Source organism: Notolepis coatsorum (genome assembly GCF_963971535.1).
Source record: "Notolepis coatsorum genome assembly, chromosome: 17".
Classification (NCBI taxonomy): domain Eukaryota; kingdom Metazoa; phylum Chordata; class Actinopteri; order Aulopiformes; family Paralepididae; genus Notolepis; species Notolepis coatsorum.
Genome location: NC_140181.1, coordinates 101,507,453 through 101,520,008, shown reverse-complemented (window position 1 = coordinate 101,520,008; position 12,556 = coordinate 101,507,453). Strand labels below are relative to the sequence as shown.

Below are 12,556 nucleotides of genomic sequence, written 5' to 3'. Positions count from 1 at the left end.
ATATCCGATTTAATTAGAAAAGGTAGGTTACATGGGAGAGGTGATCAAAGCGATCCTAAGCGTCCTATAACCGTGGTTCTAATTGTTCAAGTTCAAAGTGTTTCCTAAAATAAGACTAATCTAAAGCGTTCCCGAAGCGTCCTGAAGCGGTCAGAAAATTATATGCTTTCCCCGTCGGCTACCAACCCACAGCTGATCCCTATCACCCATTTAATGATCTCCGTCGCGCCGTGGGCCGACCCACCCGACCGGTGCAGGTGATTCGCCCACAGTACAACAGAGTCCACCCAACGGGCGACACAGATAAACATAACATTCCCATAAATCATATCCTTCGATTGGAAATAATAATAACAATAATGATAATAATAATACTAATAATAATAATAATAATAATCTATAACAAAAACACTCATTCGGCCTTTACACTAATAATGAACTATCCAATACAATGATCTAATGTGTATGTAATGATAACCGTTCACTATACACTGGGCATTTTCTTTGTGTAGTGTCAGTAGACTTTTCCATCTCTGCCCTCTCCTTGCAATTGAGAGGGTTGAAAATGGTTGTTGTGGTGCCAACTATTATTCCATAGGTACAATATCTGAAGGACAACAAGTTTGGAGGTGCCATCATCTGGTCTCTGGACCAGGATGACTTTGCTGGACAGTTCTGTGGACAGGGCAACTACCCCCTCATCGGCCACCTGCGCTCTCTTCTGGCTTCAGGTGAAAATAAATGAAATCTCAACACTGGATTCATAATATAAAGGTTAAAGGTACACTCTGTAAGACTTCCAATCATTTGGAACGAGGACAGTAAAGACTATCTGCTTATTCTATGCAATTGTATACAAGATACAAGATACAAGAGTTTTATTTGTCACAGCATACAGGTATACAGTGAAATGCGGGGGGTCTCGCCCCGCAACGGTGTGCATAATACAAGTAATAATAATAAAAGTCCAACCAATAGAGCGACATAGTGCAATAAACAAGTAACAAAGTAGGCATATCGGTATCTGTACATGAGCTATTTACAGAGCATGGTAGGACATGCTAGGTCCTGTGGCAGTGCAGTACACTGTTAGCTACGGATGAGGCATTGGGTCTTTATGTACACTGCTATACAATGCTATATTATACGATCTCAAGCTATACTATTCTTATACATGGTCTACGTGATCCTCATTCCAATCAAACATCTCACTGATTGCATCTTTAAAGGAACACTCAAACTTATTTTCCATCTAACCCCAGGGTCAGACAAGAAGATTGCTATCAATTTCATCTCTACGTTAGTTTTGGAGTTGTTGGATAGTTGTATTTCTTCACTTTTGATGGAGCTAGGCTAGCTGCTCCCTACTGCTTCCGGTCCAATATTCAAGAGGTTTATTTATCACATACATACTAGGACATAAATTGAAATGCGGTTGACCATGCCCACTACAATTGTGCAAGAATACAATAGTAAATAGTAAATAAAATAAGTAGAATAGACATGATAAAATAGACATGTTAATAAATCCTGAGATAATTGCAATACAATGTTGAGCTATGTCTTAAAGCAGGGGTGGGCAATACATTTTTACAAGGGGCCACATGAGAAACCTGAACTGTGTTGGCCGAACCAATGACAACTTGAATTTAATTCTGCTCAATATTCATTATCCTCCAATGCTCCCATTCTAAAAAGTAGCATATTATATATTTTGATTAGCTGCTACTGGTAATCAGAAGAATAAACGTATACAAATATAGAAGTAATAAACAGTAAAAACAAAAACAATCATTACAACAGTGTTCCATTTTATTTTTAACTTGTTAATCTTCACAAACACTGAAAAGGTATGTTAAAAGGTATGAAATTGATCAACTTTATACAAAAAGCAATACATGCTTTAATTTCTTTTCAGTTATTTTTACTTGTTCAGTGAGAGAAATCCAGTCTGGCTTGGGTTTGAACAAGTGCATTGAAATCTGGCTGAATATAATAATAATAATAATAATAATAATAATAATAATAATAATAATAATAATAATAATAATAATAATAATAATAATAATAATAATAATAATAATAATAATAATAATAATAATAATAATAATAATAATAATAATAATAATAATAATAATAATAATAATAATAATAATAATAATAATAATAATAATAATAATAATAATAATAATAATAATAATAACTGGACTTTGAAGAAGTCTTTATTCGGCATGCAGGCAGACACACACGCAACGATGGGCGGCACACACACAGGAACACACACGCATGCAATTAGTTGGGTCGCCGATGCGATTGAGTCTCTGCACTTGACCCATCCCGTCGTCCTTCCCCCCCATCAGTGATAGAGGATCTGTATCTGGATTTGTATATCTTCATCACCGATAATGTGTTCTCAAACCGCCTTTTTTCTCCGGGCATATTAGTGCTGCAGAGTCCAACAAACACTCTTTAATAAACTCTCAAAAAAACACTTGTAGTGCAATACCCGTAGTACGCTCTGCTGAGCGCACCACTCTCTGTAGGGCCTTCCTGTCCTGTGCCGTGCTGTTTCCAAAGCAGGCAGTGATATTCCCAGTCAGAATGCTCTCTACAGCCCCGGAATAGAAGGAGTGGAGTATCTTCCCTGACACTCTGAACTTCCTTAATTGTCTCAGGTGGTAGTGGCGCTGTTTCACCTTTTTTACCACAGTGTCTATGTGAGTTGTCCATGTCAGGTCCTCTCTGTGATGTGGACTCCCAGGTACTTAAAACAGCTCACCCTGTCTACGATAGCCCCGTTTATACACAGTGGCTTGTCCCCTGCTGTATTCTCCTAAAATCCACCAGCGTGCCAGTACATCAACCTCCTCCCGGTAGGCCTTCTCGTCATTGTCAGGGGTCAGCCCCACCACCACGTGTCGTCCGCAAACTTCACTATGGAGTTGGAGCTGAACCTGGCCACACAGTCATGTGTGTACAGTGAATACAGCAGGGGGCTGAGAACACAGCCCTGGCGGGACCCGATGCTCAGGGTGATTGGGTTGGAGGTATGTCGCCCCACCTTCACCGCCTGGGGCCTGTCCCTCAGAAAGTCCAGGATCCAGGTGCTCAGGTCCTTGTGTTAAGCTCGGCCAGCATGCACCTGGACCTATCCCTGGGGCTACTGAGCACACGTAGCTGTTATTAAACTGATAACAATCTTCTTGTCTGACTCAGGGGGAGATAGCAAATAAGTTGGAGTGTTCCTTTAACACATACACTGAAACACTTACTGTAATGTGAGATTTTCTTTCCACCGTTTAATTAACTTAACTAATGTGGTAAATTCCCACAGAACTTCTACAATAATTTGAGGTTATTGTAGTACAGTACAACGAGATTGATTAACTGGAAGGAGGAGAAAGGGATCATACGTGATAGAATTGTTGGTCTCCTCATCTGACTTAAGCAGATGAGGAATAAACGTGTAGGCCAGACAAACCATGAACTATAGTCCAATTCAACATTTATTTGATCAGAGCCAGGAGACCAAGGTGAATAGGACAAAAGATTATCAGAGAACATTAACAGGGCTATCTGTGTACAGAAATTACAATCAGGTTTGCATTCTCAAACCTCAATAATGTACATAAACAGTCACTTGGTAACATAATTTGAACATACATAGTTTACTGTAGGCCCCTTTTTTATATGAGTAAGCCTGGTTTCTAAGATAAGTATCTTTACATTCTATTTTAACCAACCAAGGGTCCATGATTTACTCACATAAAAAGCAGCACAGTCTCTCTGGTGGAAGGAGCGGTGGAGCCCAACAGACCCCTGGGGTCGGTCCGGTCTGAGGGCTCCCGAACTACCAATTTGTCTCCTCTTATATACTATAATTTCTAGCCAATAATAGAATACAGTTGGTCCGTGGGCGTCTTCTGTGAGCGGTCTCCTGTGGGCGATCTCCTGTGGGGGCTGGCAGCCCCCCCCCCTGGGTTGTGGCGACGTGATGGAGAGATGGAGGGGGCCTGTCAGTGGCCCCCGTCGGTGTGGTCCCCCGCTGAGCACAGAGGGGTTCTGCTGGTGGCCCCCGTCCGTGTGGTCGCTGTGTTGGGTCTTGTCTCATGAGGGGGGGCTGGCATGATGTCCTCTGGTGGGGGGGGGTGTGAATACTCTTTGACCTTTTGGGCCTTTACCATATAGTACTAATCTGGTCACATTAGGTGTGACCTTTATCTATCCTCATTTAGCCCTGCAACCACTTCTGCTAAACAGTATACCAGGTTATTTATGAAATTCAACTCAATATTTACCACATTTCCCCGTTTTGACGATTCTTATTGTCACATATGATATATTGACTTGATTTTCTATACATACTAACCATACAAAGGATTCATTTTTTCTAAAATTAAAATTCATTTTTTCAAAATTTCTCCATTTTTTCTTTTAAACAAAAACTTTGAATATGCTAACAACAATTAAAAATAATTTTAATCTACACATCACAAATTGAATCTAAAAATCACAAATTTAAAACCCAATTATCTTAATCTACAGGAAAGTTTGTTCCCACACTCTTTTAGATGATCTGGTTGAGAGAAAACATACATTAGTATCACAATATTTTCATTTTTACATTCATTCAATAATCTCTTCTTTCTGCTAATTTATTCCTTAAGATAGTACAATCACATCTGCATAATCAATCAATTGCTTCCCACCTATCCTCCCCCCTTTTATGACACATATATTGGTCATAACCTTGTCACTTCTTGTTTCCACAGCTCAGTTTGGCAGAGGAAAGCAGAATTTCAACGAAAATTTTCTTTCACCCATTCTCCTCACTCTGGCCATCCCCTCACTTATGTGAATGCATCCTTATCTGACCCTGCATTGTGTTATTTATCCGCCCTTTGCTTGCGCCCTACCAAATCAATGTGCACAAGACAAAGCCCATCAGTACTTATCCAGTCTCGTCCCTGTCCCCTGCAGTCCAACCACAACTCCACTACACCCCAGAGAACCTTGTTCACACACTGTCAGCTCAGTCTTCAGACTGGCCCCGCCCTCCCAGGCCAGGTCATCCCAGGTCCAGTCATCGATTATCTCATGACAACCCGTCGTCAGACGATTATAGCGTGGAAGTTCCTCCAAACCACATCTGTTCAGTTTTTACAACCTGGCCCCACCCGCATGGGGTTTGTATAGGCAGGGGTCTCTGTGTACAAGAATTCTCTCACCATCATTGGACTGCAGAGTAACAGGGAAAAATGAAATCCTACGTTACCGCTTCTAATGAAATGTATTCATGTCTCCCCCATCGTCGATCTGCCTTCCCCCTCCCTTTTTCTGAGCTGTTGAAAACACAAGCACAGAGCAAACTTTTTACACAATATGTCAACATACTCAATAAGGGAAGCCATTAATTCCATATGCAAATCGTGGTGGCACTACTTAACTGTCATTGATCTGATCCAATGCACCCCAGCCTCCATCTGTTCCAATGTATCCCAGCCTTCAACAGTCCTCTCACCAGATCATAACAGAGAAACAACAAAAGGCAAATAATCAAAAAAAACATTCCCACAGATGTGAAAGCAGATCAATGAAATTAACCAGCTCCAACCGCAGACCACCTCAATGGTTATTCAGAAAGAAAAGAAAAGAAATCCAAAACTCTAAATTCAAAGATCAAAAATAGAAAAGAACTCTAAAAATCTAAATTCAATCCCTCATCCAATTGATTACATAAACACAGATATATCATACTTAAACACATTTTGTTATTTTTAAGACTAGTTTCACCTTAAGTGAAAGCTAAGTTGTGTGTGTGTATGTATGTGTGACCAGATTGTGTGAACGTGTGTCTGTGTGTGTCTGTGTGTGTGTGTGTCTGTGTGTGTGTGTGTGTGTCTGTGTGTGTGTGTCTGTGTGTGTGTGTCTGTGTGTGTCTGTGTGTGTGTGTGTGTGTGTGTGTGTATGTGAATGTGAATGTGAGTGTGTGTGTGTGTGTGTGAATGGGTAATTAAGGCTTCCTGGCCCCCACCCCCAGCTCAATCATTCACTGAAATCAAAAGGACATAAACAGACAACATCTCAATCTCACACATACATACAAAAATTAAATTTAAATAAATATGACCTAAAGTAAACGCATTCATCCAATTTCTCAGTGTCACAACACATTCAATCCTGAACCTTAGAGTCTTTTAGAAAAGAAATATAAGCAAAAACCAATCAAACATCACAATTCAACATCATCCACCCAACATTCATATTATAAACATATACTTCCTTTCATACACTCATTAATCAACCAACAGACAGACAAACAATGTTGGTTCTTCTGCGCTCAACCTTTCTGCTCTCAATTTTTCTGCTCTGATCTCAGGCTACTCTGATCTCAGGCTACTACAGCCTCTCCTCACATCAGCTCCTCTACTCTCACTTCAAAGACGGACTGGAATCCATCTTTAATTCAGACCTATCCATGCCTTCCAGTGCACAGACAGATCCAAATATTCCCTTATCAAAACAGTTAACATTCATAAGTCATAACCCCAAATGAATGCCTACTTTCTTGATTGTCTCACTCACTAACCCAGCTGTTCCCTGACAAACCTTCCCCTGTCTCACCTTCCTGTCACTTCCTGGCCCCCTGGCCCATTACCCCCACTTCCTGTCCTCTGCTCTAAAAATAACGCCATCTGTTATCTCACTTTGACTGTTCTCTCCTATCTCCACCTGTGGCCTCTTTCCTGTTGCATCTAATCTCACGCCATCCTGTCATAAAAAGAACAGCCATTGTAAGCAGCTGTACATCACGACCCCCCTTGGGCCCTCCTGTAAACACCAAAAAAGGGTTAAATTCACACATTTCATCCCCCAGAGGCAGCTGTCCCCCAGAGTCTAAAAGTAATACATTTTCCTGTCCCTAACAGCCAAACAAATTACAGACTAAACAGCAAATCATTACAATTACTGCAAAAACACAATCATACAGTCATCAAAACAGCATATAAACAAGTCCCTCGTCAGTAAATTATCCTGCTTCACAACTGGGCTTGTATCAAATTCCACTATAAAACATTTAGCTTATGCAAATCAACAGTGTTACAAAGATTTAACCAATTACACAAGCATCAACAGATTCCAACATTGCAATGCAACAAAATATACCCCAACAAGCCTACAACATTAAATTATCATCCCCATGATCTAAAGACTTGCAGCAAACATTAATATAAACATTATCCTATTTAAATCAACAGTGTCATTAAAGCAAGCATCAACAGATTCCAACATCACGGTTTTACACAACAATATTCATGCATATTACAAATATAAGCATCACTCATCTAGAAAAACATTATTAGTGGTTAGTTCCAAATGCTCCTTTCTTCATACACATGTGATAAATTGATTTTACTGCAAGCTACTTGTAATTCTAGCATAGAGCATCTTTCCAAATCCAGCCTATAGCTACTCTCAAACTCCCCCCTTTGGTCAAGAATATACACCTGTGTCCAATGTGTATATGTATGTTCCTAATATTAATAATACAATCACCCAGAGTAGCTAGTTTGTGAACTCCAGATTTATCATAGGCAATGTATCCATTATCTCATTTCTCCTCAATAGGCTCACTGTATTGTCTGCAGCCTAAGTAAACCCTTACTGACTATCTCCCCTAATCTAACCACCATACATGTTACATCTCTTCCCCTGTTTACACAAAAATACAATGTACAATATACAAATACAACCATATAACACAAAGCTAAATATAAACTCACCCGTTTTCCCTGGCCCCCGAGCGAAAATAAACGAAACAGCGAACCGCACATGCGCAGCAGCAACCGATGCGACCGTTATAACGTTGCCACGACAACCAAAATCTGCCACGACATTCTAAACATGCCACGACATCCATAAAAATGCCACGACATTCATAAAAATGCCACGACATTCACCACGTTCTCTAACCCTTCCCCAACATCATTCTCAAAACTCGAAACGTAACATATGTCGCCCGCAAACGCCACACAACAACGGCCCGCAAGCTAACTAGCTTAGCCAGCTCTAATGCGACGTTCAAGGCCCTCACGGGAGCCGTGCCTTTCAAGATCCGTTCATCCACGCAATTCGCTCAGTACCACCCAAAGCATAAACAATTCACACAAGCTTACAATACCCAACCACTCTAACAGAAAATAATTTTTAAAACATTCACACCAACCAACGCTGCACACATAGTTCAACACGAATCCTTTCTCCTACCTACTCCGCCTCACTTCATAGTACCGCGAACGTTACACACTCCCCACAACACCATGACGTCATCAAGCAGCGACTTATTAATATCATACACTATCGCTACCGCATCAATAATAACCCTCAAAACGGCCACAATCTCGCCACCCTACGCCTCGATTCGCTTCTTACCCGCAATCGCCGCCACAGTGTTTAATCAATTCTCTCATAACGCCATCGTAACGTCCCCAGTTTCACCGCGGACTTTTCCACAGAGCTAAGCTAGCTAGCCCCAACCACCAGTAGGACTCGCCTCAAACCTATGTTCGTTGGTCATTAAAATATCATAACAAAACAACAATAAGCTCCTACGTTTCGCCAATCATTCCTAACCACAGCCATAGTCCCCCATACAATTCCTAACCATAGCCATAGTCCCCCATACAACCATTAAGTACTTATCAGTCATTTCGACCGAATTGTTTTTGTATCACAGCGAACGTAATCGAATCAACAGGCCGGTTTCGCTCAAGATTAAAAAGGACCACCCGATCTGCTCGATACTATGCCTAAGGACGGCAAATATATCTTCATTTAAATTAGGCCGATTGGTCCCTGACTTCAGTTCGTCCATCCGAGCCTTCTTGAACACGCCGGCACCCTTATCTTCTATTAATTACTACGTTTTAATCCTGCAATCGCACAGACCCCCTGCGCTGATCATGCCAGGTTCCACTCATCTTTACCATACCTGACTTTGCATGTTCTGAATAGTTAACAGAGCTCTTCTTTACATCGAGCCCGACGCATTTATGCCCATACTGTCCTCACTCACGGTCCCCGTCCCGCTATCTGTGACTATAAGCAGGGTCATACTGCTCATCGGACACAGCTCTCTTTCCATTTCAGAACAACCAAATCTCCCCAACTTACCCGCGCCCCCTTCCTGAGAATAATTTTAGGGCAATTATATACTCAGAACGCGCCCCTGTCGTACACACCAGACAACCGTGCTTCCTAGCCAGAAAAGCCTTTTATCTGCCGTCATGCGACGCCACCACCATTACATCATGACCAGATAGTCTGTGCGCCACCAATACGCAATCCCATTACATGCCGTCTCTTCTTGGTGCAACCCCCCCCGTATAGTTCATAAAGTATATTCCATACGAGTCCCAACTCAACCCCCGTGGCCCGCATAGGCCGAGACCGGCCTCCTGTGTCTGAACAAACACACAAACATAAAAAGCCCACATTTGCATATTTACTGCACAACAAGCGCGATCTTCATACCTCCGGACATCCTAACCTAAGTCACCGCTCCCCCAACCCTGCATGCAAAAGCCATATTCACCGTGGGTCCCAACAAGTGGCGTACACAACCAACCTTCATCCTGTCCCCCTCTCCTCCATTCAGACAACAAGCCCCTCGTCTCTAACTTCAAACGCAGCAACCCCCAGCTCTTTGCCCCGTGTCCCCAACACACAGCAAGGTCCAGATTTGATATGACAAGACCCTACCGCACCTTTTCAGGGGGAGACACAATAGGGTGGGAAGAACGGCACCATTTCTGTGGTAAATTCCCACAGAACTTCTACAATAATTTGAGGTTATTGTAGTACAGTACAACGAGATTGATTAACTGGAAGGAGGAGAAAGGGATCATACGTGATAGAATTGTTGGTCTCCTCATCTGACTTAAGCAGATGAGGAATAAACGTGTAGGCCAGACAAACCATGAACTATAGTCCAATTCAACATTTATTTGATCAGAGCCAGGAGACCAAGGTGAATAGGACAAAAGATTATCAGAGAACATTAACAGGGCTATCTGTGTACAGAAATTACAATCAGGTTTGCATTCTCAAACCTCAATAATGTACATAAACAGTCACTTGGTAACATAATTTGAACATACATAGTTTACTGTAGGCCCCTTTTTTATATGAGTAAGCCTGGTTTCTAAGATAAGTATCTTTACATTCTATTTTAACCAACCAAGGGTCCATGATTTACTCACATAAAAAGCAGCACAGTCTCTCTGGTGGAAGGAGCGGTGGAGCCCAACAGACCCCTGGGGTCGGTCCGGTCTGAGGGCTCCCGAACTACCAATTTGTCTCCTCTTATATACTATAATTTCTAGCCAATAATAGAATACAGTTGGTCCGTGGGCGTCTTCTGTGAGCGGTCTCCTGTGGGCGATCTCCTGTGGGGGCTGGCAGCCCCCCCCCCCCCTGGGTTGTGGCGACGTGATGGGACAGAGATGGAGGGGGCCTGTCAGTGGCCCCCGTCGGTGTGGTCCCCCGCTGAGCACAGAGGGGTTCTGCTGGTGGCCCCCGTCCGTGTGGTCGCTGTGTTGGGTCTTGTCTCACGAGGGGGGGCTGGCATGATGTCCTCTGGTGGGGGGGGGTGTGAATACTCTTTGACCTTTTGGGCCTTTACCATATAGTACTAATCTGGTCACATTAGGTGTGACCTTTATCTATCCTCATTTAGCCCTGCAACCACTTCTGCTAAACAGTATACCAGGTTATTTATGAAATTCAACTCAATATTTACCACACTAACTTAATTAAATTAACACATGCTGTCTTGACAGATTTGCCACCTCCTCCTCCACCCATGACCACCCGGCCACCAGTAGTCACAACTAAGGACCCGAAGCACCCAAATATTGCCACCACTACTACCACTACCACCACCACTGCTCCTGGTAGTGGCTTCTGTGATGGGAAGGTTGATGACCTGTATGTCAACGACAAAGACACCAACTCCTACTATCAGTGTTTCCAAGGACGCACCTTCCTCATGAGGTGCCACACTGGCCTTGTTTTCAGAAACAGCTGCAAGTGCTGTGACTGGAGTGTTCCTTTAACACGTACACTGGAAGGCTTAATGACAGATTCTCCTCCCATGACCACCCGGTCACCAGTAGTCACAACTAAGGACCAGAACCATCAAACCTCCACTAGTGCTACCACTGCTCCTCCTCCCATGACCACCCGGTCACCAGTAGTCACAACTAAGGACCAGAACCATCAAACCTCCACTAGTGCTACCACTGCTCCTCCTCCCATGACCACCCGGTCACCAGTAGTCACAACTAAGGACCAGAACCATCAAACCTCCACTAGTGCTACCACTGCTCCTCCTCCCATGACCACCCGGTCACCAGTAGTCACAACTAAGGACCAGAACCATCAAACCTCCACTAGTGCTACCACCACCACCACTGCTCCTGGTAGTGGCTTCTGTGATGGGAAGGTTGATGACCTGTATGTCAACGACAAAGACACCAACTCCTACTATCAGTGTTTCCATGGACGCACCTTCCTCATGAGGTGCCACACTGGCCTTGTTTTCAGAAACAGCTGCAAGTGCTGTGACTGGAGTGTTCCTTTAACACATACACTGGAAGGCATAATAACAGATTCTCCTCCCATGACCACCCGGTCACCAGTAGTCACAACTAAGGACCAGAACCATCAAACCTCCACCACTACTACCACTACCACCACCACTGCTCCTGGTAGTGGCTTCTGTGATGGGAAGGTTGATGACCTGTATGTCAACGACAAAGACACCAACTCCTTCTATCAGTGTTTCCATGGACGCACCTTCCTCATGAGATGCCACCCTGTCCTTGTTTACAGAAACAGCTGCAAGTGTTGTGACTGGCCATAGATGTGTTAATTATCCAATGAAGATTGTGTTTTTCAGAATATCATTGTGATACCTACCAATTGAAGGTAAAGTCAGAAAAGTATAATAATTGTATTATTATTATGACAGCATGTAGACTGTGTAGAGTTTTCTGCTCCTTCACCCGCCATGTCTTTATCCACACAAAGACCGCCTGCTTGTTTTGTTTCTTTTATGTGAATAGTTTATTTACATGTGATTCATATTACCAAACTTCTCATCCACTGCAACATTACCATGCTCCCAGCTGTGACACACCTGTCGTAGATATGGAATTCATCTTTGTGTATGAAATCTATGGAGTAGAAGCCTTATATATATATATATATATATATATATATATATATATATATATATATATATATATATATATATATATATATATATATATATATATATATATATATATATATATTAGAGCTGGGCATAGATTAATTTTTTTAATCTAGATTAATCTACCTGCAATCCTGGAATTAATCTAGATTAATCTAGATTAAAATGGCTACAAAAAAAATAAAAATCTGCCGAAGGTGTTCAAAATAGGTGTGTTCTACCCAAATAATGACCAGAGGAGGAGATTTATCCTCTCCTCTTCATCTGAGGAGTCACTAG

General features: G+C 42.3%; 1 protein-coding gene across 1 annotated transcript in view; it reads left to right on the top strand.

The window, feature by feature from the left end:
• The window catches only part of LOC311244181 (putative chitinase 10), a gene marked incomplete at both ends in the record, with an annotated part of 77,420 nt that extends 66,233 nt beyond the window's left edge, over positions 1-11,187 (top strand). Inside the window, 3 exons of the mRNA XM_084333588.1 lie at positions 599-731; positions 10,842-11,055; positions 11,175-11,187. Of these exons, the coding sequence (XP_084189714.1) occupies positions 599-731; positions 10,842-11,055; positions 11,175-11,187 (360 nt within the window). The remainder of the gene's footprint in view (positions 1-598; positions 732-10,841; positions 11,056-11,174) is intronic.
• Between the last annotated feature and the right edge of the window lie 1,369 nt (positions 11,188-12,556).